At 37.3% G+C, this 27,411-nt stretch overlaps 1 protein-coding gene across 1 annotated transcript in view; it reads right to left on the minus strand.

Annotated features, from left to right (window-relative positions):
* LOC105478245 (DNA polymerase alpha 1, catalytic subunit) overlaps positions 1–27,411 on the minus strand; it is a 308,053-nt gene that overhangs the window by 132,428 nt on the left and 148,214 nt on the right. Inside the window, exon 34 of the mRNA XM_011735382.2 lies at positions 26,129–26,260. Within this exon, the coding sequence (XP_011733684.1) occupies positions 26,129–26,260 (132 nt within the window). The remainder of the gene's footprint in view (positions 1–26,128; positions 26,261–27,411) is intronic.

Consider the following 27,411-nt stretch of genomic DNA (forward strand, 5'->3'; position numbering starts at 1 on the left):
ACTTGGGAAAATGGAAAACAGTGCATCTTCTCTATGTCCCTTCACAGCAAACAACTCAATGATGATTGCATCCATTAAATATTAAATATGTGACCAAAAGATATGGTTTGTTGGTTAATGAGAGGCAAATCTCAGGTAAAATTACATTTTTAGAAAGATTATGCTTGAAGTCAAAAAAAAATCTCATCACCTACTTTTTGGTGGGTAACCAGGCTTCCTACTGGAAATAAGAGTTTTCAGAGAATTCATAGATATTGTTACTCTCTTGCCTCTTCTCAAGGCTTCTCAAAGTACATGGCTTTGCGAAGTAATGTTATGCTTCACATTTCTTATCCCAGGATGATTTTTAGTGCCATTGCACAGTGATACAAGGGTACTCTCACTACCTGAGCAGTTTATGAAATATTTTAGAAGTATGTAAATCCTGTCTGAAAGCTCCAAAACAATCCAGCGCACCATCTATGCTGGCCAAAGAATGAAAATATGGGAACACAATCTTCTACCAACAAAAATGACTCTTGCCGTTTGCTCACGAAGAAAAGCTCAGCATTATTTAACCTTTTCCCTAACGTGGACAACATTAAAAAACACTTCACTTACGAATTTAGCAAACTAAAAGTAAGCATGAACTGGAAATGCCACCGAGAATTGCCATTATGTTCATAATTCAACTTTGCATTACTCAATGCAACCTAAGGGGCAGCTTTCGTACAGCACAAAATACGAACTACACATTTCTGAAAGGTCATGGGAACACTAAGAGAAAATAATGAAGTGAATTAGTGAAAAATGAATCCAGGGCAGATTTTTACACTAGAAGTCAGTGTTAATAAAGTTTCTTACTAACAAGGTATCATCACTCTCTCAGAAATGGAAAAGCTGTAACATTAAAATAACTTGCTAAGTGTTTCATTTAACTGTTTAGATTTTTTCCTACACAAGGCAGGTAAAAAGTTATCCTTTCCCTCTGTGTGTACAATTTATTGTTTGCCTTAGAAAAGTAATTTCCTAAAAATGCATTTTTTCTTTCTTTATTAGGAACCCCAGTGACTCAACAGCTAAAAATGAGGAATCTAAGAGGGCTGAAAAATACTTAGTTTGATATTAAATTATATTTTCATTACCATTAAAAAATATTTTTTCAAGGCCACCATAAATACTGATGTAAATTAATGCTTTAAAAAAGAGCGTGTGTGTTATTTTTTGATAAAACAAAACCTTTGTAAAGGTTTCATGTATTTAAAAATACAAAAAGACATTTCAAGTAGAAAACTAGCTTACATTCTTTCTGAAGAACAAACACATTAAATTAAATCCTCAAGGCTAAGGAGACTGAAAATGAAAGACCAAGTCCTTATAATTGTGTTAGGGAGTCAGAAAACATAGTACAAATGAGACGAGAACTTTCTAAGTAACTCTAGGTCAAAAAGATACACATTCCAAGATTATTTCCAAGCCAAAAGCGTCACAAAATAAATAGAAACAAAGAGTATAACACTATCATTCACAGAAAACAGAAGATGTCCTACACATATTGAAAAAACCCACTAAATTGAGAAGAATAAAAAAAAGTCAATTTATTGGCTGACCTACTAAACATTTCAAGAAAATACTGAATTTTCAAAGATGCATGATAGATTAGAATAAAAATTATAATCGTCAAAATAAGTCACTTATGCAAATTAAAAAAATCAAGCTTTATTGTGATATTGATACTATATAAAACAAATATAAAAAACGTAAAACTGATCAAAATATTTTTGTTAATTTTGCCTTCATATAACAATTAGCTTACAATCTATACTAATTTTTACATCAAATGAAGAAATTATTTTGTCATTAAAGTAGTACTTTTAGGCCTATCTAGTCTATTTTACTAGTCTATTTTAAAATAATTTAAGAAATAAGAAGAATAAAGATAAAAATCTTAATATGCAGTTTGGTAAAGTTCAAGTTGGTCTTTGAACAACACGTTTATCTATCCAGTAAAGCTTGTGTTAATGCGATGTAAGAGTTTGGCAAATTCAACTTTAATGGAGCATAAAAGTGCTTTTGCTTGAAAGTGAGATCATTTTTAAAAATTCAAAGCATGATCACTTTTTCTTTTTTCGTAGGAACAATCTGATACAAGCAGCAAAGCTTAAATAAACTAGAAACATTTCAAATGATCCATAAAGGATTAATAAGCACTGCAGGAAGTCCTATAGGCTCAGCGTATACATTTTCCATCTTTTCCCCCCATGATGGGCATGATATGAAATTCTAAACAGAAGTGAAGTTTCAAAGTCTCTGAATGTTAAAGGGTTGTTGAGCTGAGGTGAGAAGTCACAATTTAGGGATCTCTAATTTGAAATGGATCAAAATTATAATGATATTAGGACAAGAATCATTCAAATTTGGACGTTCAATTAAAAAGGTCTTCTTGCTGATGGGAATAGCCAGTGGCAAGAAGCAAAACTAAAGCAAAAGGAGTAGTGGTAAGCTGCAGGCCACTAATATAACAAAAACAAAATGACAGCTATTATTTTGGCAGAGATAATCTATGCTGAAATACAAAACACACACGCACACAATTTCTTTCAATACAATTTTCTTGTCTTCCCACTGACTTCTGTGATTACCACGGAAAGCAGGGTTCTAAACACATTTCTCAATTGAATCTTCAATCAATAATAGTAAAAAATTCAGATGGAAAATATGGGAAAATGCATTACGGCATTAGTAACTGTTTACAAAATAGGCTGAACTTATCAATATGCACGAAAGTTGATAAGAAGAAACCCCAGATACCCAAAACATCATATTTTTGTCATCCCAAAGCTCAGTCACATTGCTTGTACTCATCAAATCAAAGTTCTTTTCATTCTTAGGTTGGCAATCATTCTTCTTATTCCTTATAATCATTAATTCTTTGAGAATAAATACACCTCATAAAAACTCCTCTGTTTTAAATAAAAAATGTAAAAAGTCCCCAAAAAGTACATCAGCTGATTTTCTACTAAAGATAAAATGCCAATTATTCCTTATCTATAGACATAATTACAACTCAGCATTCCATCCTAAATTGAAGCCAGTAAGACCATAGCTTTTTAGTAAGTGTCCAGGTTTACTCCTGGAATAAACACTCAGAGAGGAAATAAAAACTCCATTCCTTAGTTTTTATATGAAGTTTAGAATATGCATATTTAAAAAACCTCTGTGTTTTAATAGTTCCTTGACAGAGGCATAAATTATTCATGCTACTATTATATTATACAATGAGATTTACTATCTTAAAATGAAATGCAAATACTAAATGAGAAAACTGACATTTAACAATATCAATGAATGTTGGAATCAACAAGAGAAAAGCTTAAAAACAGACAAACAAGTAAAAAAAACTTGTCTCAAGTAAACAGCCTTAATGTTGGAGTACAACTGTCAACCTCTCATGTACTAGCCTTTGGTGAGAATACAGAGGGCCCTTACTAAGGCTTTGGCTATTTTACTGCTGATTCATATTACCATTAGCTGATGGGTAAAAGAAATGAAGTCAAAGCAATTCAGATTTCCACAGTCATAAATTTAATCATTTACTGAACACCTATTCTGTTTTTTGAACTTTCTAGTAAATTGATAGATTAGGAAGCAAATTTTCACTCTTTTATGGAGGAGGCTTTCTGAAAAGAGCATATAGGCTTTAAATCAGAGAGGCCCAAACTTAAATCTCAGCTCTACAATGTATTATTACCATTCTAACATTGGTTGTGTTTACTACAAGATTCAGCTTCCTTATGTGTAAAAATGGAAAAACTACCACCCACCTCACAGGGTTGTTGCAAGAATTAAATGATACCATTTAAAAACGTATGTACGTAAAAAATACTTAGGAAGTGTTTGGCAGCTAAAAACATGTTAGTCTTTCTTCTTTCCCCTGTTCTCCAGAAGTCTACAACCTTATAGGGAACAAAATGATTTGCCAAATGAAAGAACAACTATAAGAGACTACATTAAAGAAAATGGGGGGAGAAAAGTTGCACTTTCAAAGTTCTTTAGAGATTCAGAGGAAAAAAAAAAAAAACATTCCATAGCTGTGATGTCCACGAAAGGCTTCCTAGAAGTGAGATGGTTTTAGGTCTTAAAGGTGAAGGAGAATTGAAAAAGATAAAAATAGCAAGTGGGAGACAACAATCCCTGCAGTTGTGAAAAAACAAGGTCTGTCTAGACGAATGAGAATTTGACAGCGTTGCTGGATGATAGAGTCTGTGGAAACGGAAGGTTGGATTTATAATGTCTCAAATGCCAGAATAAAGAGTTTGGCTATAACGCTACATAAATTTAATTGAACCACTATAGCACTCACAAATACATATAAAGTGTACGTTATATTCTAGAGTGGTATACAAAATAGGACAGGATGCTAACTACAGAGTTAAGGTAAAAAATTTGCTCAAATTCATTTGGCTTACACAGATTATAATCTAACCCACAAAGACCAATCACGATTAAAAATAAAGAGTTCCAGCTGGAAGTGGTGGGTCACGCCTGTAATCCTAGTACTTTGGGAGGCCGAGGCGGGCAGATACCTGAGGTCAGGAGCTCAAGACCAGCCTGGCCAACATGGCAAAACCCTCTCCTTACTAAAAACACAAAAATTAGCCAGGTGTGGAGGTGTGGTGGTAGGCGCCTGTAATCCCAGCTGCTCGGGAGACTGAGGAGGAGAATCACTTGAACCCAAGAAGTGGAGGTTGCGGTTAGCCGAGACTGTGCCACTTCACTCCAGCCTCGGCGACAGAGCAAGACTCCATCTCAAATAAATAAATAAATAAATAAATAAATAAATAAATAAATAAGTAGTTCCAGAAAAACAAAAATGAAAGGGAGATATGAGTGCTATTTACAAATACTTGGGGGAAAAAAACCATAAAGGAAGGTGGGTATACTCATGTAACACTGAACATAGGTATGTAGTATGAAGTGAGGCCTAGACAGAGAGAAGAACGTTTAGATTAACTATGAGGAAAAACTTCTGAATATGGAGCTTGTGAAGATGAGGAGAGAGCCCAGCAAGAGACTGCGGGAGCACCATTAATGCAAAATATTCAAAAGATTTTCAAAGCACAGTGGCAGAAAGATAGATTTCTCAAGATGCAGTGTTTTCGCCTGGGTGACCCGTAGACAGTATGTTAGTTCTGCAATTTATGACTTTTGGATTAAAGCTGGGAGAGGGGGGTGTCCTTCCAGACATGGAGAGCCCTTAATGATAGCACAGCGACACAACTGCACAGTGATCAAGAGTTACTGAACTAAGAAAAACCTTGGCAAGTACTCCCTCAATTATTTTGGCCCTTGGGCATTTTGATGGGAAACTACTCATTGATATTATTCTTTTTCCAACATTCATTTTATAGAATATCAAGACAGAGTCAAATGTTGACTTACTATGGTAAATAGAGGGGAAAAAAGCCTGCTTTGATTTCCTTTCCTTTATTACCACCTTGGTTTTGTGTTGTAGAATGTCGATTAGGTTTGAAAAGAGGGTGGAAGATTGGGGGGGGGGCGCATACTCTTCCCTTCAATGAAGACAAAAGATAGCAGCTATTTCATTCTGCTCTGTGAGTATGCTAGTCTCCTTAATTCTTTCACCATCACATTAAGCTGTGATTTTCAACAAGGTCCTCAAAAATGTATTACATTTTACCTTTACTCTAAAAAAATTAGTAAGCAATTATAGAGAAAGGATAAAAGTAGGACAAAAATGTTTTTATTTTTTTAGACCAGCTAAAATTTTCAGAGTTTAAAATGACTAGAAAGGCAAACTGTTAGGTATTCAGAAGGAAAATGTGAATGTTTTCCCAAAGGCATTATTAACAATTAATAATCATTACACTGGTGCCTTGTTTACCTGACCTTGTGTAAATTCAGCAGCCTGGTAATTAGACCCATGTTTTGCACATTTGTATATTTCCATGCACAGATTTGACTCATTCATTCATCCATTAAAATTTGCTTGACAGACGTAGATGAATAATCAAGCTACAATTTGTATTTACTGGATTATAGAAAATTGCCCAAACTGTTAAGTTCAAGGAAAGCGCATTCTTTTCTCTCTCTTGTGACTGATGTAAAGCAATTACACATCAGAGGATTGCCCCAAAGCTCTCAGAAGAAGTGGCACTGCTTTTGCAATCTGGGGTCTTCAACAGTATCTTTTTTCTTAACGCTACAGATTGTTTAAAGATTAACTCTAACAGAGGGAAGAAAATCTCCCTGTGCATGTAAGTTTATCATTTAACTCATTACACTGCCATTTTATAGTAAAAAGCAATGTTCTGATCAACCTTCTACATCCAAAATAAACAATGATGCAACTTTATTCTGCAAAGTCACTGAAAGGCTTGAGGAAGAGAAATAAGGCAACTCTTTTTTGGATAGGTTTGTGAAAAACACTTTTTCCTCAGGTTTCTAGAAAACAAATTATCAACAAGACCTGACCAGACCTCTCCCTAATATTAATCAGTGAGAAAGGCACTATAAGATTTCATATTAATGTATTTTCACGCAAAGAAGCAGAACACATTTTAGTACTAACTCCTCCCTAAATACAGATGTTTAGTACTAGTCAAACATGTTGTCATGGGAAACTGTATTTTATACTATGGTATTCATTTTGCTTTTGCAGTCACTAACCAAACCATCACTAATATACGTTTTCTGGTCCAAGGTACAGTATTTCTTTTACACAGCTAAAGATACAACAATTTTGCTGTCTTAAATCCATCTCTTCAAACTGCTTATTTTGATTGTCTACTTTAGAAGAAAAGGAACGATTCCTGACTTTAAAAAAAGTGTGCGTATAGCCAGCATTATCAAACTTTTTAAACCTTAGATCATAAAACAAATTTTTAAAGAAATATACATAAAGATGCAAGTATATGTTTATATAATTTTCACTACAGACATTTAGCACCACAACTGAAAAAGAATTGCTTAGAACCCGTTTTCGTAAACATGTTAACATTTATGCAGTTCAAAATTTGGCTTGAAATAAATTCTCTGGTTAGGTAACAGTTAGACATCATGCCTGTCTTACTTACAAATTCAACAAATAAAAAGGTTCCCTAAATTTCTGAAATATACAACTGATTCACTTAGTATTACCAAAACCTAATTTGTTTCTTCCAAATAGCCCATCTTTTCTTCTCATAAGACAAACATCATGATGGATATCTAACTTCTGTGATGATGGCCTGAAATCACACAAAGATTACCAGAGAACCAGGTAAAGCATTAGTTTAGAAAATGAGTTGCTCCTACAATCTACATGCTTATACAGAAATGGAATTCAGATCCTTCTAGAGAGTGTGACCTCACATAAAACTGAGTGTTGGCTGGATGTGGTGGCTCACACCTGTAATCCCAGCACTTTGGGAAGCTGAGGCAGGCAGATCGCTAGAGCCCACGAGTTCAAGATCAGCTTGGGAAACACGGCGAAAGTCCATCTCTACAAAAATACAAAAATCAGCTGGATATGGTGGTACCTGCCTGCAGTCCCAGCTACTTGGGGGGCTGAGGCAGGAGAATCGCTTGAGCTGGGGAGGCAGAGGTTACAGTGAGCTGAAATCACACCACTGCACTCCAGTCTGGGCGACGGGAGTGGAAACCCTGTCTCAAAAAAAGACAAAACAAAACAAAAACCAAAAAATACAACAAATGAGTATCTGCTGAGTCTATGGCATTATAATAGATGTTTCAGGGGTTTTACATCAAGAAGACATGGTCCTGGCAGTTTAACATGATAAAACAACTTTGATTTTAAAGCCAAACACAAAAGTTAGGTGTCTGACTCTTGCCCTCAACAGAAACACTGACACAGTGGTGGTGGGGACAGGGTGTTAGGATTCTGAAAGGGGAGGGACTGCTGTCCAAGGAGTCAGAGGCTGCTCAGAGAAAGTTTTATCCAGTGTGTGACTTAGATGATTTCCTTTTGGTTTGTTATCTGTTTGGCTGGTTGTCTTTTACAAGGTTCCAAGTATTGCAAATTATATTTCACTCTACCTGTTAAAGATAAAAGGAAAGTAACACAAAAGTACAGCTCTTCTATCAACGGCTAGTGATGGTCAGACAAAAAGAAAAGCCATCTAAACACATGTCCACTTCTTTGCTCTAGCTTATTCCTACAGAGTTGCTTCTACTAGCAACCCCAGAACAGAAATGAAACACTGCATTACTATTATCTGAAAATACTTAATTCTGTACCACATACTCAAGTTATCTTCCAAAAATGGGAAATAGCCATTCTGAAGGTAGACAGAGGGGAGAGGTTCCCTGAAATCAAGGCCAAACAATTCTATAATGAGCCCTTCTCTGCTGAACTATCTTCTTCTGTCAGACCATTAGGTGCTCCATAACAGGAGGCAAAAGCCAACTAGGCTCTGTCACTCTTGTGTAAGAGTGCACTTGTGCATGCTAGGGCTAGGAAAAGAGCATGTAAAACCAGACAAATACACATGCATATACACATGGTGCTAAGGGCTTCTCAAAACTGTATTCTGGGTATTTAATTATGGTGTTAATAGGAAAAAGATATGACTGCCTAGTTTGAAGAGAACCTAAACCAACAATAATTTGAAAATCAGCCTTGGTGCTAAGAAGCCAGTTTCCTGGTCATGGTCTTGAGGGCAGGAAGGGTGTTATTAAGTAAAAGAAAAGATCAATACCACACCTGTGGTTCAAGAACAAGCTAGAAATGCAGAAAATAATTTTAAGGTGAAAACCTGCAAAATATGTGTATGTGTATGATGCAAGACTAAGTTTAACTTCTTAGAGATTCCTAAGGTGAATGAAATTTAGATAGCAAAAGAGATTAAAGATGACATTTTAGAAAATGCCATCCACTGGCTGTGGAGTCATTAACTATAAAAAGTAAGAATTGGGTATTCCATCAAACATAAATACTACACCCACAGCTTTTCTGAAGGTTCCAAACATCACTCCCTTGCTCAAATAAGCAAATCCTGTGTCAGCCATGTCCCTGGCACCATGCTTTGCTCAGGTGACACGAAGCTAAATGCAACACAACACAGCGCAGCTTGTGTTCACAAGGAGCTCAAGGCCTGTGGGGAAAAAGAGTCAATCAACTTGGCAGTAGGTGCTGCCACAGAGGTGTGTACAAAAGGTTATGGGAACATGCAGAAGACAATAAGACATTTTGCCTGGAGAGCTGAGTGAAGAAGGCTTTCCAGAGACTGTACCACTGAAGGCAAAAGAATTTCACAAAGTGGGATGTCACAGGTTGTGGGCTATGGTACTACGCAGAGGAAGATGGCAGGAGTGAAAGTGTGGAGACAGCCAAGCATATGGGATCTTGAAGGAATGCCAAGCTCTCCAGTGTGGCGGGCAGATGGTTTGCAAGGGATACTGAGGGTAGAGAAGGTGGAAAGGCTGGCTTGGGGCCTAATGCAGTGCTCCAAAATCTGAATTTTAATCTGTAAGAAATGAGCAACCACAGAAGGTTTTTAAGCTGGAAGATGACATTATTAATCCTATTTTAGAAAAATAATCCTGGAAATGATGGACTGATATAAAAACAAGGGAGATCGATTAGCAAGCTAAGAACAAGATGACCAGGAACTGAATTAAAGCAGTGAGAATGGAGGAAAAGGCAATGTAAGTGGAATATAATACACCACCACGATATCCAGTGTGGACAACTTGCGGGCTTTGGTCATCCTGGGCTGGGAAATACTGGAGGGTATCGCTCTGAATACCTCACAGGAATACTGTGAGGGACGCTCTAGGTACAGTACAAAAAAATGCTTTGAAAACTGCAAGGTACTGTGCAATATACAATGTATATTAACATAATAGAAGCTAGTCCAAAAGAGACTATGGTGAGTCACGGTCAAGGTCGAGAGGGTAGTGACAGAATTGAAGTTCTCAAAACTACTTTAAAAGCTTGGAAAGATCATAATTCCTCAGCATACTGGATCAGATGATGTCATGAAATCATTAGGCAGGTCTCCTAGAAGAGATACAGGAAAGATGACATTTCTATACAAACTACTCCTCACCTAGGTTTATACAATCACATCCACAACAGAGAAGAGGCAAAGTTGAGCAATGCTAATAATCCACTATTTGTCAAGAGTCAGCAATAAACCTGAAGACTTAAGAAGGATGGTAAATGTATAAATATGAAGAAGACACAATGGATATTTTTGCTTTCCAAAAATTATTTTTGGTCTCATGAGAACTCATATTTTTGTTTTAGAAATTTAACTCCCTTCTTATTTATAAGTACACGATCAACTTGATACAAGCGTGAAAGTATATATACCTTTTACTTTCATATTCTCATATATAGCACATGGAAATTACACGTTAACTATTCAGTGGTACATTAGAATTCATGAACATGTATTTTTTAAGGGTTTTCAAACCCTTAAAAATCCTTTTAGAAATCTCTCTAGGCATATATATACATATAGATATTTATGTAAATCTATGAATTTTACAAAAGTAAAATTACAATACAAAAGCTGGTGTTTTAAAAACTTGGCAGTATTATGTGGCTGAATATTTGAACTAATCAATAAAGATTTACAAAATAAAATTTAAAGGCTACATATTAACAATGAATTTATGTAGAATATTTTTAACATTTCATGGATCCTCAGTATTCCTTTGAGAACCAAAAGGTACTCCTTAGTTATATAAATCTAACAAAACATGTACAGGACCCATAAGCTGAAAACTATAAAATGTTAATGGAAGAAAACAAAGAAGATCCAAATAAATGAGACATAAAGTGTTCATATATTGGAAGACTTGACGTAATAAAGATGTCAATTCTTCCCCAATTGATACGGATTTAACACAATTCCAATAAAAATTTGTTGATAAAGACAAGCTGACTCTAAAATTTATATGGAAAGGCAAACAAACTAGAATTAAGACATTTTTCAAAAAAATAAAATGGAAGAATTGCACAAGACTTATTATAAAGCTACAGTAATCAAGATGTGTGGTATTGGCAAAAGAATAAACAGATCAATGGAAGAGAACAAAGAGTCCAGAAATAGACCCACACAAACATGCTCAAATGGTTTTTAACACGGGTGCAAAAGCAATTCAGTGGAAGAAGGATAGTCTTTTCAGCAAATGATGTTGGAACAACTGGATGCACACACACCAAAGAAAAAACTGAACTCTGCCCTAACTTTATAAAAATTAATTCAAAATGGATCATAGACATAGATATAATATTTGAGTTCTTAGTCATGAGATCAAAAGCACAAACAATAAAAGAAAAATATTGATATACTGGACTTGATAAAAATTAGAACTTTTTCTCTGTGAAAGACACTATCAAGAAAATGAAAAGACAAGCTACAGACTGGGACAACGTATTTGCAAATCACACATCCAACAAAGGATCTGTATCTAGGATATATAAAGAACTTTCAAAACTTAACAGTAAAAGAATAAACAATCCATTTTTTTTAAATGGGGAAAAACTTGGGACACTTCACCAAAGTGGATATAAGGATGACAAATAAGCACATAAAAAGATGTTCAACATCATTAGTCATTAGGGAAATGTAAATTAGTATCATGATGAGCTACCATTTCATACATATTAAAATGTCTAAAATAAAAAATACCAACAATATCAAGTGCCAGTGAGCATCCCCAGTAAATGAACCCTCATATGCTGGGAATGAAAAAAAAATACCGCCATTCTGAAAAATAGTTTGGCAATGTCTTAAATGGTGAAACATACACTTACCATATGAGCCAGCAACCCTACGCCTGGATATTTATCCCGGAGAAATGAAAACTTATGCACTGACAAAAAAACCTGTACGTGAATGTTTATAGCATCTGAACTCATAATTTCCCCAGAATGGAAACAACCCAAATATCCTTCAGTGAGCAAATGGATCAAACAAACCGACAGATCCATGATAGAATATATTCAGCAATAAAAGGAATGAACCAAGGGAAAGAAGATAGTCTCAAAGGCTGTATAAGTCTATTTATATGACATTCTCGAAAAGACAAATTTCTACTGATGAGAACAGATCATAGTTGACAGAGTTAGGAGTGGGAAGGAGGGTGTGATTATAAAGGAATAGCAGGAGGGAGTTTTATAGGACTATTTTAGGAGTTTTAAGGGTTTTTGTAGGAACTGTTTTGTATCTTGATTGTGGTGGTGAATGCATGAATCTATACACATGCTCGAATTTGTAAAAGAACAAACTCAGCTATAGACTTGAGTAGGTTAAAATGGATGCATATTTGAATATAGGAAAGTTATCTTTTTACATGGTTTAACATCTAGGTTTAATTTCTAGAAAGCAAGAGTAGTAAATATACAGTTGATCCTTGAAGAACACAAGTTTGAACTGTGTGGGTCAACTTATACATGGATTGTTTTCGACCAAAACACATGAAACCCACATATATGGAGTGCTGGCTTTTCCTATCTGAGGGTTCCACAGGTCTCAATTGTGGGACTTCAGTATGCACGGGTTTTGGTATACATGGAACACTGCCCCCCACCCCTAGTATACCTAGGGATGACTACTTGACTGTTGGAACCACTGATCATGGCGTTGAAGTTCTCTGTCTTCATGACCCACTGAAAGGACGAAATGAATTGAAGATATGATTTAGTTTTCTTTCCCAAATCCTCAGAGCTGAAATTTTCTTGTGATGAAGCTCCAATGGAAATATTAGAATTTTCCTCCAATGTTCTTTGGAGGAATTGTCCTTCAAATTTCATTTTATATTCACAGATCATGTACCTACCCACTCCTTGCCAAGCAAAGAAACACACACCTTACAAAGTTTCATTCTGTGCATCTTTGGGATTGGCAGCATATTCAGTATGGTGGGTCCCAGATGGAAGATCATGCCAGAAAGTATGACCCTGTTCTGATTCTTGACTGTGGTAGTAGTTATATGATTCTGTGCATTTGTCAACACTTACAGAACTGTAAACCAGAGTGAATTGTACTGAATATAAATTTAAAAACAAATTTTCAAAATGCAACCAACACCCCTCCCCACAAAGTAACACACGCTTATTGCACAACACTTAAGACTAACAGAAATATAAAGACACAAATTAAAACACCCATATCCCTACCACTCAAGATGATCACTTTTAACATTCTTGTACGTATTTTTCCAATTATTTATTTACACATGTCTATATGTACATAGTATCTTTATCACATAACTGAATCATTCCTTATATACTAATTTGTTTCCTCCTGTTCTCCCCGTTAACATTTATCTCACATTTTCCTGTGTCTTTATTCTCACAAAATGTTGTGTCAATTGCTCAGATCATATACTTTTCCATTGATATAGCATAATGTATTTAATAAACATTTACTCTTAGATATATCCAATTTTTTTACTACCAAAAAAAAATTCATCAATGTATATTCTTGCACATAAAGTTTGGGCTTCTTTCTTTTTTTTTGAGACGGAGTCCCACTCTGTTGCCCAGGCTGGACTGCGGTGGCGTGCTCTCGGCTCATTGCAACCTCTGCCTCCTGGGTTCAAGCGACTCTCCTGCCTCAGCCTCCCGAGTAGCTGGGATTACAGGCATGCGCCAAGATGCCAGGCAAATTTTTATATTTTTAGTAGAGATGGGTTTCACCAGGTTGGCCAGGCTGGTCTTGAACCCCTGACGTGAGATGATTGACTGCTCAGTCTCCCAAAGTACTAGGATTACAGGCGTGAGCCACCACACCCAGCCTGGGGTACATTTCTTTAGGATAAATTGCTAGAGCCGAAGGTGAAGGTTCTGGAATCCATAAAGCCAAAACACTTTTTATAATATTACGATGATACTATTGGTGTTTTTTCACTGTGTTGACATTTGCATTAATGGTGCAAAGTCAATGATGGGTAAAACTCTTGGCACATTAGCATCAATCAAAGTAGTGGCCCACTGTGGCCAGGTGCGGTGGCTCAACGCCTATAATCCCAGCACTTTGGGAGGTCGAGGCGAGGCGGGTGAATCACCTGGGTCAGGAGTTCAAGACCAGCCTGGCCAACATGGTGAAACCCCATCTCTACTAAAAATACAAAAATTAGCCGGGCATGGTGGTGGGTGCCTATAAGCCCAGGTACTCGGGAGGCTGAGGCAGGAGAATAGCTTGAACCCAGAAGGCAGAGGTTGCAGGGACCCAAGATCACACCACTGTACTCCAGCTTGGGGTACAGAGTGAGACTCCATCTCAAAACAACAACAACAAGAACAACTACAACAACGTAGTGGCCCCAAACTGTACTATTCATTATTGTATTTCTCATCATCATGTGCCCAGAATCTAACAAATAGATAACTAAGCCAGTTTCACTAAAGAAAGTCCTCAATGAAAATAAAATTCTATTAAATTGCAACCTTTAAATATATATCCTTTTATTATCATGTGTTGAAGTACAGTATTTGTTTCCAGGCAAAGCATCTGTGCAACTGTCTGAGTTGCAAGCTGAACTAATCACTCTGTTCAAAGAACACCATCTTTACTTAAAAGAATAACTGACAGATAACTATGGTTATCCAGACCTGGGTGTCTGGCAGACATCTTCTCAAAAATTAACCAACTGATCCTGTGACTTCAAGAAAAACCAACTGACAGTACTTGTAAGCAATGACAAATTTCTAGCTTTCAATTAGTTTTCACTGGAACATTTGTATACACCACCATGAGCTCAACAGCTTCCCAATATTTAGACTTTTTTGATGAGACTGGTGATGATATGAACAAATGTGATTTCAAAAAAATTGTATAATGAATTTGGAAATTCTTCATGTCAGTGAACCAGTATTTTCTAAGTGACCAAGACATGATGTTACAAAATCATGCATAGGTAAATGATCTGCTCAAAGTGCAAGACAGAGCAATGGATTTTAATATACCAGAGCACAAAAAGTTTACTGATATAATTTCAGATTCCACATTGTAAATAACCTTTAAGGAACTATATCATTACAAGATGTGGTGTAGTGACAAAAAAAGAATATCCACATAAAGTAAAACTCTTCATTTTCCTCAGTACTTTAAGAGTATACAGGGGTCCCACAAACCAAAAGGTTTGAGAACTACTGTGCTATACCACTTACATACATTCGTCAGTAAGAGAATCTATTTTGCTGGAAAATTTTAAAGAGGTCTCTCTTGAATCTGGACTTTCCTTTGATCTTTCTTTGCTGATCTATTTCTGGAAGAAGTGGCTCTTGAGGGAAAGCTGTAGTTGAGAGAAATCATCCTCAAAAGATTAGCCATAACTTTACCCACATAATTTATAAATCCTTAGTATACATATAGATGTAAATCCTGGACAGTTTTCTTTTTTTCTTGCCACTTCATGCCAAGATTCTTGAACATTCTTTGATGGTAGATGGACACTGAAGCCCTGCTAGGCTGGGCTCCTGAGAGCTGGACTGGCAAATCATCTAGGTTCCCAGAAGCATCAAGAGCTCCTCCAACAGCCAAGAAACCATGAGCACTTGAATGGTCTGAATGAGGCCAAAGATCTTCCAGTAAACAAGCTGGGTGATGGACCTTGTTGGGAGCAAGCCCCCTCAAAATCTGGCCATAAACTGGCCCCAAAACTGGCCATGAACAAAATCTCTGCAGCACTACGACATGTCCATAATGTCCAAGCTGGAAGGTTGTGGGTTTATGGGAATGAGGGCAAGGAACACCTGGCATTAAAGGCATTCTTAAGCCACAAACAAAAGCTTGAGCGATTTATGCCTTAAGGGCATGTTCCTGTTGCAGTTAACTAGCCCAACCTATTCATTTAATTCGGCCCATCCCTTCATTTCCCATAAGGGATACATTTAGTTAATTTAATTTCTATAGAAACAATGCTAATGACTGGTTTGCTGTTAATAAATATGTGACTAAATCTCTGTTCGGGGCTCTCAGCTCTGAAGGCTGTAAGACCCCTGATTTCCCACTTCACGCCCCTATATTTCTGCGTGTGTGTCTTTAATTCGTCTAGCGCCGCTGGGTTAGGGTGAAAGGACACAAAGATAGATGTGTACCCGCCCCCCACCCGCTACACCCTTGTTCTGCTCTCTAATCTTTGCACATACCAGAGATTTCGTAAGTTCTGTGAGTACCTGGTTTTCTGCACGTACCAGAGATTTTGTTTTGCACATACCAGAGATTTTGTAAGTTCTGAGGCAAGGTCACAAGACGTGTTTAAGTAAGATAAACTCTTGCTGCCATAAACCTGCTCTCCCGCCTCAAAGTTTGAACCAAAATATCAGAAATGGCAGGAACCAATCATAGTTAGCCAAATCGCCTTGTTCAAACACTAGCCAATCATATATCTGATCTGTATAATAACTCTATGCCCACTTTTCTTAGACTATATAACATTGTTCGGAGCTCAGTGGGGGAGCTCTCCTGCCCGTCTCGTTTCACGAGCAAGTGAGAGCTCCAGGTTCGAACCTGTAATAAAGATCCTTGCTGTTTAGCTTTGACTCTGGACTCTGGTGGTCTTCTTCGGGGAATAAACGGTCTGGGCATAACAGGGTCTCCCCGACCAAGCTGGTCTCTGCAGACCTCACAAAACTACCCACCCTGAAAGTTATACTATAGCACAGTAAAAACGAAAACAAAAACTTGGAAGAAGTGTCAAGAGTCAGATGAGTTTTGAACCAAGACGAAAAGTTATACATTGGTTTTCAAAAGCAAGCTAAGGTCAGCTGGGCACGGTGGCTCGTGCCTATAATATCCCAGCACTTTGGGAGGTCAAGGCAGGCGGATCACCTGAGGTCGGGAGTTCGAGATCAGCCCGACCAACATGGAGAAACCCCTTCTCTACTAAAAATACAAAATTAGCCGGGGGTGGTGGCACGTGCCTGTAATCCCAGCTACTCGGGAGGCTGAGGCAGGAGAATCGCTTGAACCTGGGAGGCAGAGGTTGCAGTGAGCCGAGATCATGCCATTGCACTCCAGTCTGGGCAACAACAGCGAAACTCTGTCTCAAAGAGAAAAAAAAAAAGCAAGCTAAGGTCAACACGTGATTTATGCCAAGCTCAAAACAAACCAACACCCATCATTTGGAAAACAATAATTCTCATCAGTAGTAGTATTTCTTGGAATCCAGGCTTACAGAATTTTTCCATGGCACCTTGGAAAGGCAGCTGAATTAACCTCCTCCTAAACAGAAATACGGTTATTCCATTAAGACAAGACTAAGCTAGACAGGATCATCTGGAAATTCCTATCTGCAACTATCTACAAAGGGCTGATTTGCATGTGTGAACCAAAATGTAAATTCTCTGGGCAAACCAAATATGAAAAACAGCCATCGCCTGGGCGCACTCTCCTCCCATCTCTTGTTTACGCATGCAGCAGAGAACTGATAGTAGTTCCGTTTTGTTCCTTGAAGTCAAGAAGGTCAACTGTGTGAAAATCTCACTTTTGAAAGGTTAAATGAAATCTGTTCTGGTTCAATTTCTTACTCCACTACAAGATAGTAGCTCCAGATGGCTGGAGTTAGACCTGAAGTTGAGTTTTTCCTAAATACACAAGGTTCGAGAAATCAAACTGAAGAAAGGAATTCTACCGTTTTGGCACAAGTAGTTTTCTGTTTTTACCCACTTGTTTTCAGGTATCTGACAACTCCTATGGCATTTCCTCAGCATTTCAAAAAGCTTCCAATTTTCCCATCAGAGGACGCAAACCGTAACAGAAGTTGCTGAAACCCCAGGTTCAACACATGTGCTTCTTTTCAATGGCTGTACTAGTCCATTGCTGGATGGCTATCATCAGCCTTCTGGACTCATACCCCAGTCAGCCTTGTGACCTGGCCTAGCTTGTAATGCGAATGGCGAAGGCTCTTGATCCATCCTACTCTAAGAGTGACTGCAGAGAAGATGCTAAGCAACTTGGTATCCATAACTGGCTGTCTTCCAAGTTATTATGGGCAGGATACTGGACTAAGATCTCCAAGTATGGTCACAGTCTTGATGCTACTATGTGTGACCTGGGAGAGTCACCTGATAGCACCAACCTCTCAGAACATCATGAACTCATTCAATAAAATTTACCGAGCACCTATCAGGTTAGGCACAATCCTGGGTGCTGTAGTATTCTGTGCTACTGTAATATTCTAAGATGTAGTATTCTGCAGTATTCTGTGCTATTGCCTTGAAGGAGTTATAGCCTAGTATCCATTTCCCAACGCTGACTTTAAGACTCTATTCACCAACACTGAAAAGGAAACTACCTTATTGGCAAACTGAAGGGAGGGCCAAGAGGAAACACAGCAGTTTGGTATCCTAAATAGATGGGAGAGGGAGCTTCTAGATGGATACCTTGGAGAGACCTTGGAAAGACCTGGGCACCAAGGCCCCGGCCCAGGTCTGAATCTCTGGTGTTTCTGAGCACACAAAAGGAACACAGCTGAGCCATGTTCATTCATCATGTCTCAGATTGGAACAGTGATAATTAATAATGAGTTCTCTCTAGGCACTTTCTCAGCACCTTAAGTGCATTATCCCATGTAGTCCTCATTATGATCTTACAGGGTGGGTACTATTATTTACCATGATCATTTCATAGGCTAGGAAACCGTGGCTTAGAGAAGTTCAGTACCTAGCCCAAGTTACAGATCTGGTAAGAGACTAGCAGTGGCTAGTCCGATCACTGATAAAATGGAGTGCTAAGCTTTCAGAATGCAGGGAAAGCAATGGAAAGGGCTACGGCTATAACTGCCTTCATCCCCGACAAAAGACTTAGGAGGGTGGATATCCATATGTAGGGAATGATACGGGTAAGGGAGAGACTACGAACCAAGCTCAGATCTCGTCAGTGGCTCTGGGGTTAGTCCTCAATCGGCAACAATATTCTCTGCAGTCTCAGCACCTCAGAATTTGGTGATGGTTCCATGTTAGTCCCCCAAAATCATGCTCTAGAACTGAGCCTCCCCAAACCGGGTTCATGCCATAAGGTCGTGATTAAATGAAATAAAAGATAAAGCGGTCTTCTCATAAATGTTAGTTATTCTACAAAGGATAAAAGTCAAGTGGTATAAATGGCTGCATCTGAACTTATTTGCTTATTAGAACTCCTTTACAACAATACTATACACCATGATAAGCTGCTTGTATAGAATACATAGCTGGCATGTTTTAGGGAACTGGATTTGATTGTTACTTAGATTTGTACAATGATAAATTACTCACAATGAGATTCTATTCCAGTCACCAGTCCCTTGTTCTTAATTTTTCTGTGAGAACATGCCATGGCATAGCAGCAAAACGTTATACCTGACTCAAAAAAATGAGCTTGCTTGACAATAACAACAACAACAACAATTAGCCATTCCAAATAAAAACATACCAATCCTCCATGAATGGACACTGGTGTTAGAATGCCACATTTAAGGCCGGGCATGGTGGCTCATGCCTGTAATCTCAACACTTTGGGAGGCCAAGGAGGGAGGATTGCTGGAGGCCAGGAGTTCAAGACCAGTCTGGGAAACATAGTGAGACCCTGTCTATACAAAACTTAAAATAAAAAATCAGCTGGCCAGGCGCGGTGGCTCACACCTGTAATCCCAGCACTTTGGGAGACTGAGGTAGGCGGATCACGAGGTCAGGAGATCGAGACCATCCTGGCTAACACAGTGAAACCCCGTCTCTACTAAAAATACAAAAAATTAGCCGGGCGTGGTGGCGGGTGCCTGTAGTCTTAGCTACTTGGGAGGCTGAGGGAGGAGAATGGCATGAACCCAGAGGCGGAGCTTGCAGAGAGCCAAGATTGCGCCACTGCACTCCAGCCTGGGCGACAGAACAAGACCCTGTCCCCCCAAAAAAAAAAATTAGCTGGGTATGGTAGTATGTGCCTGTAGTCCTGGCTACTTGGGAGGCTGAGGCAGGAGGACTGCTGGAGTTCAAGGCTGCAGTGAGCCATGATCGTACCACTGCACACCACCCTGGGTGACAGAATAACACTCTATCTGTAAAAATTAAAAAGAAAAAAGGAATAAAAATAAAGAATATCACATTTTAAAAATGCAGTTTGGTATCCCTGGCATTTATTTATGTTTGGCTTCCCAATCAAATAGTATGAAACAAAAACAAATACTAATTTTCAATATGTTCTTTTCGTTTGGTTTTAATAAGATTTAGGATGAGTTCTATGGATTCCTAAAAAAATTACCCTTCTTCAAGCACCGCTGGGCAGCATGGATTGGGCTGCCTGTGATGATGAATGGGTGGGATGGATATCTATTGCTTCTTTGTATGCCTTTTGTACCACTTATAATTATGCTGTTAGAGTCTACAAAAAAGAAACCAAATTTATTCATTTCAAATGTTCTAAATATAAATGCAGAAGCAAGGAAATAAACAATAATTCCAAAAGTGCTTAGAGTTTAAACTTTTTGAAGTAATATACCTACGATTCTACCGCATATTGCAACCTATAACCTAAAAACTATCAAACCACATCACCACAGGTAAGAAATGAGAAATTTTGAGGGTTATTGAACACTGCATATTTGCAATGAAACTACAGTAGAGTTACTGAATACCATTGCATGGCTCTAAAACTCACAGGTCCACCTGCACAAGATAGCTCTGTTGAGAAGTGAAAGACAACGGAAATGAGAAGCCTTATTAGTGATTTACATGGGTGTGGGCAAGAGGGATAGAGTGGGAGGCTGCTTCATCTCTAATTTATCAGATTTATTTATTTAGTTTTGTGCATTCCTAACAAAATTACCCTTTTTCAAGTACTGTTGGGAGCCATGAATGGTGCTTACTTGTGATGCTAAATGGGTGTGTATTTTTGTGAAGTGAATATTTTAACCAATATTTTACCCTGCCCTCATTGCACTTTTAATAAAAGGCAGCTCTAATTCAATCCCCGGCTTAACAACATTATGCTTGGGGGTTGTTATTAATTTTGTCCTCTAGGAATGCATATCCACTTTAAAATTTAAAAGTTTTTTTTTTTTTTTTTGAACTTACAAAGATGAAAAACAAGCTTAATATGGACTTTTTTTTTTTTTTTTGAGATGGAGTCTCGTTCTGTCGCCCAGGCTGGAGTGCAGTGGCGCCATCTCGGCTCACTACAAGCTTCGCCTCCCGGGTTCACGCCATTCTCCTGCCTCAGCCTCCCGAGTAGCTAGGACTACAGGTGCCTGCCACCACGCCTGGCTAGTTTTTTTTTTTTTTTAAAAGTAGAGATGGGTTTCACCGTGTTAGCCAGGATGGTCTCAATCTCCTGACCTCGTGATCCTCCCGCCTCAGCCTCCCAAAGTGCTTGGATTACAGGCGTGAGCCACCACGCCCGGCAATATGGACTCTTCATACACTACGAAACATCCCACTCTACTTCCTGGTGTGTGGCCTCTTCCAAAAGAACTCACAGCCACCATGGTAAGGCTCAGCATCATTGGTCAAATGCTCTCTTCTTCCCTAGGTGCTTAAACATGTATGCATAAGGAAGTTTTCGCATCATAAGGCAACATACACTGCACATTATTTTTTAAATTCCTCATAAATGTGGGTTCAAAAGAGATTTAAAAATGTGGCTTATGACACAATACACTAAGAAATAAAAGAGAAAAATACAAGGAGAGAACAGAAAGAGAGTAACAAAGCTAGGCATCCACTTTCTTTGCCACGTTATATAGAGATAGATTCTTCTATCAGGACAATGAAAGTACATTTAGGCTGGGTGCTATTGTGCATCATGATGATACTTCTGGTTAATGTCTCTTTGCCTGGTATTTGGTTTGGGGGAAAAAAAAATTAAGTCTATTGAGTTGGGGACAGGTATATATTGAAATGCAGAGTTGTCAGTGCCATAAAAAACAGAAAAGTAACAAAGAACTTTATTTGTCATGGCTTTCATGACCTTAAAATATTGTAGAATTTTGTGTTAACCCAAGAATCCTGTATGCCACTAATAAATCTTACGTCAATCTGACAGCAATGTAAAAAATTTTAAGGAAAAAACAGCAAAATATAACCTTTACTTGTCAGTTCCTTTGGCTACTAAACATCAAGATATATATACTTCTGAGAGCAAGGGCTGTGGCAGAGATCACACATAAAACAGAAAGAAAGCACAGCCCCTGTCCTCAAAAAGCTTAATTCAGGAGAATTCTGAGATTATAAAGCCTACGACAACTTTCTATGGAGTGAGACCACCAATTTCTGGCCCTACCAACTATCAGAGGTTACCATACGCATGGTACCAACAAGCTGTTCATGTGTTCTTTTGAGATGAAGGGCCAGCCCCATCTAAGGCCAGCAATATCTCAATGTTTAAAAATCATAGTAAAGTACTCACATAATGTACAAGTGGCTAGAAACACCAAAAGGCTGGTGGGGAACACACTTCGCCCCATCGGAATACTCTAAAACCTGCATAAGCCATCAATGAAAATTTAGGAACATATTTGACTATCACTATTGCATTTTCTAGAGCCTCCACCTTTAGAGGCAAATGGCTCTTTAAGTATTAAAATGGGGGTTTAATATACTTTAAAAAGAACAGTACTTGAGATGAATGTAAATGACCCAATGAATGTAAATGACCCAATACCCTCCTCCCAGGTACCAAGAGGGGTCGCATTTCCTATTTATCAGCAAGTCATCAGGATAGGCCAGAATCTCAATCTCTCTTCTGTGGCTGCTTCTTGGATGGCTGAGGGGAACACTTCAAAAATGAACCAGCTAAACAAACTTCCCAGCAGCACTTGACAGAGCTACACCTATTCTTCCCATTTCCAAAGCAGTGGAGAATTAATTACCAGTTCTATGGATCTATTGTAAGTATAATAGACTAAAGAGCTATCACAGACACATTTATTGTAAAAGCACAATCCCAAGAGTGTCTAGTGGAGGGCCAAAACGATTAACACAAATGCTTTGTCAGATCAAAGATAAAACCTGCACCGCCCAATTGAGGAATGAATTAGAACAGTGGGTTATCTTTCAAATTAACCAGGGCAGTTAGTGAGGAAAATTTCATGAAAGTGTAATTCTTAGCCTTTGTGAATCCACACAGCAGGCATTCTGCCAGCTGACAAGATGATGAAATTTTCATGCTTAAAAAAAGCCCTCTTCATTTCCCAATTTAGATTAGCTAGTGTTTCTCTCCCTTTTGTGTGTGTATGTCTATTTGCTCTTCTGGAGCAGAATTTAAGGGGAGGGGGAACACGTATCAATTTTTCACTGTAAAACGGAGTCTTTCAAAAACATCCCTAAAAGCTTAGAGTTCTAGTCTTTAAGCTGCTTTTTTATGATTTTCAAAAAAATACCAGTTCAATTTCAACTTTATACAAAGGAACCAACATGGACCAGGGCATGAAATCGGCTTTGAATTAAGGCTTTCTGTGCTACCTCAAAGTCTTTCAACGCTTCATCAACTCTCAAGACAAAGCAGAGTTGTCTTCTTCCTAAAGAAATTAATATATTACTTAAAATATCCTGGCTCAGTGCTTTTTGTATTTCTATGTATATCAAAGTTTAAATGTTATAGGAAATTAGAATTCAGGGGATACAATCATTGCTATAGATGAGGAGCAAAAAGCCTCTCCTTTCCCATAAATATTATAATGTGATACAGATTGCTTCTCAGATAAACAAATATTTGTTATATCACATTTACTCAGTCAGTCCTGTTAATTCATGACAGAAGGTAACAGAACATGTGATGTACTTTTCCAAAATTAAAGTAATTTAGAAGTATACTTTGTTACCCCAAACTTTTGTACCTTTTTTCTTGACAATCTAATTTCTTAGTCATCTAGAACTATGTTTCTTGGCAGGTTATAGTGTTTGGTCAAGTACCATATTCCATTCATCTTCCTGGAGTCCCTTCCTCATGAAGATACCTTCCTTTCTCAGTGCAGGTTGACTTCCCCCGCAGTGCTTCTAAGACTAAAATTAAAATAATATTGAGACTCTTGCCTTCATTTCACAAACAACTTTAATGTCCAGTGGGTAGTATTTTTTAAGTTGCTAAATAGGAGAAAACCATTTTGGTAATTAGCTTCAGAGACAGTCACTTAACCTCAATACTTACTATCAATATCTTTACCTCAGTACACTTGGTATATTAGTCTCCAATTGGATTACCATCACCATGATAAATCACACTGAACTAATAACTGTAATCAGTATCACTCGAGGCACAATAACAAAAGAAACTCAATGCTATGTCCCTCTAGGAGGAAACAAGATGGTCTACCAATGAAGTAGAACCTAAAGGTATAGGGGCTTTTTGTACAAAAGCTCTGATCTGGAAGATATTTGAAATATTTGTTTAGCATGGGGCCATAAGAACGAATAATGGATTTCTTTCTCTGCCAACCAATCACATATAATTCAGATCAGAAAGTAGAGAAATAAGTTCCTAATTTTGAGGATAGTCATATCAATTTTTAACCCCAGGAGTGACATATGGCTATTTTGATCAGAAATCCCTTAGAAATGTCAATCAAGTGGGCAGTTAACTACAAAAACCTGTTACTTGATGTTAGTGAGATGGCTGGCAAAAAGACAATTAAAGCAAATACTCTAGAAACCTTGTGTTAAATATCTGGATCCCTAAAAGTAGGTTATTTAGCTTGAAAAATACTTATATAACCACCACCACAACATACACACAAATTAGGTTAGAAATCAATCTTTCAGTCAGGGCATATTTCTAGCTATACAGAAGATCATTTTTCAGAGTATTTGCAACTTAGTCAAAACAGACTATTCCTTCTTAAAGAAGGAAATAGATGAGTTTCTTCTAGCATTAACATTTCCGTGTTGAAGATCTTGATAGACTAAACACAGAGAGAAAACTCAGAATTCTTCCCAAGAGTCAAGCAAGGATCATACTCTGTTCATTGAGGCCTGTAAATGAGGAGCTGAATAGTTTTGATTTGGCCTAAATTTTCATGTGCTGCACATTTCATCTACTGAGGAATGTGACCCCACAGACAACTTTTATTCCCATCCACTGTTCAGTAAGGGCAGCACAGGATTATTCACTAAAATGTTTCAGATTTTCCCAAAATGTAGTCATAATTATTATTTTTTAATAATGTTTAGGCAAACTGACTTGCTTTTCTGATAAATATATTCAACACCAAAATCATAATACTGGAACTCTATCTTTTTACTCTTCATCTTAATGATCTAATAGTTGCTTTTCACACAATGAGTTCTATTTTAAAGAAGAAAATGCTGTTACATGTTAACCAATACATGAGGAGAAAGTACAGAACGATCTTTAGAAAAGTCATAGGTCTTAACTAATGTACGGTTTTTTTTTGGAAATGTGTTGCCAATGTAGCTTTTAAAAAGAAGTTACAGTGAACTTTCAAGTTAACAGAAAATTTGTTTAGATGACAAATGACATACTGAAACACTAAGAAAAATCAAGTGGGAAACGTGAAGTTTTTAATTTTTGAAGAGAAAAAAACTAATTCATGTGAAATGTGTTAAAAACAAAAACTCTGAATAAAAGCCTTCTTTCCAACGAAGACAAATCACTCATTGTTCTATTCTGGCATTTATACTATAAATTTATAAAAATTAGACATTCTCTTTTGAATGCCAGACAAACTGCATTTAAATTTAAAAGATATTTGATTTCCTCAGAAAACTAGGGTATGGAGTGGTTCAGGGTGCTACATAAACACAAAAAGTATTAGTTTTGTGTGGGCAGTCTACTAAGATCACCACACATAATCTACTGGCTCTACTTGCTGACAATAGCCAATAGTGATTTTTTTCTTCCTTTATCCAAAGATCTGAGCAATCATTTAATTAGTCTTATTAAGGTAACAATAAACTAAAACATTTCTTAATTATATTCCGTTTTTTTTTTTAAAGTAAAAAATTTCATTATTTAAAATACTGCTCATAAATGAAAGAGATGTAATGCCTGAAAGAAATTATCAAACAATTTGTCAGGCTAATATGCCAAAATTACATACTCTATCATATTAGTATTAATAGCATTTCACTAGGAATTTTTCCCAAAAGTCTTTTCAAAATTTTACAGTTTCATGAAAACCAAAAAACAAGTACCAAACCTCAATAAGTTGTGCATGTAAGAATGTCATTATGGATACTTACATCGTAGTACTTTTTAATGAAACGTCTAATGTCCATGATCAATTTGTTGCTCAGTTGTACTGTAAAGGTCAGAGGTGAAGCCTTACAATCGATGTTACTGCAACGATACAAGCTGGGCTCCATATCGGTTCCCTACATAAGTCAGGACAAGTATACAAAAAGTTACTGTGAGGCTATAAAAGGGTTTTTGTGCTTAAAAACTTAGGTGCTGTCCTAGTGTTGAATATTCTTAATTCGTTTTATTGGTGAGTTTTTAACCCTATCTTCTCAATTATTTTCCTCCCAAAGACCGCTTTAGTCACACATACCTTCCATTCCTTGCCATCATCATAATGGAGTGCAAAGTCAAAGGGAAAACACTGAAATCACTATTTTACATTTCCTACACGAGGGACTCTATGGATAAAATAATTTTTCCTCTGTAAATACCAGTGAAGTTATGTTACTGGAAATAAACCTCCTTCTTAGAGATACTGATTAAAAACTTTAAATTTGTATTTATTCATTACAAACTTGAAGAAAAACAAGAGCCTTTATCACATTAGTCTGTTTTCATCTTGTCAACTTAATTTTAAAAATAAAGTTTAAAAGTTAAAAGTGTAGTACCACAAAAACAGTATCACTTATTGTCTGCTTAGCAAATCTAAAATTTTGGCAATTTTTCCAAAAAATGAAGTGCACTGGGGGAGGGAGGCAGGAGAAGTAAAAATCTGAAATAAATAAATATTAGTTCGGAGAAAACATTTTGTTTTGTTGTGTTTTGTTTTAAACAAAGACAAGGCAAATGTAACATATAGCAAAACTGTTGGGATTTCTGAAGCATTTGTTTTCCTTTCTGATACTTAAACATCTTGGTTTCCTGCTCCAATCTGGTACATAACCCTACCCGCCACGCTAAGCAATTCCAGGTGGAAGAGATTTCAGAGCTTGACATCGGCTCTTCCACAGTTAGCCCATCTGCAAGTCGTCAAGCCTCCATGCAATTAACTATCTTATTTACAGCTGTAATGAAGCAAAACTCAAGGATTTAGCAAGTATTGCTGATCTGTGTCTGCCTCTTCCTTGCACTTGCTTCCAAAGACTGCTTTGTTTTGATTCAAAAAAATGCAAAACATCTGCTGTTTGTCCAAATTAACTTAAAATAATTACTTTTAATTTAGATAAAGGGTGTCTTTTCTTTCAGTTTCAAGGTTTTACACAGTTGTGCTGCCTATTCCTTTGCCAATGGCTAGTATATGCATAACACTGCAGTGGAAATCAAGTAAATTGGCCAAGTTTCAAGC

This window comes from Macaca nemestrina, chromosome X (assembly GCF_043159975.1).
Source record: "Macaca nemestrina isolate mMacNem1 chromosome X, mMacNem.hap1, whole genome shotgun sequence".
Lineage (NCBI taxonomy): Eukaryota > Metazoa > Chordata > Mammalia > Primates > Cercopithecidae > Macaca > Macaca nemestrina.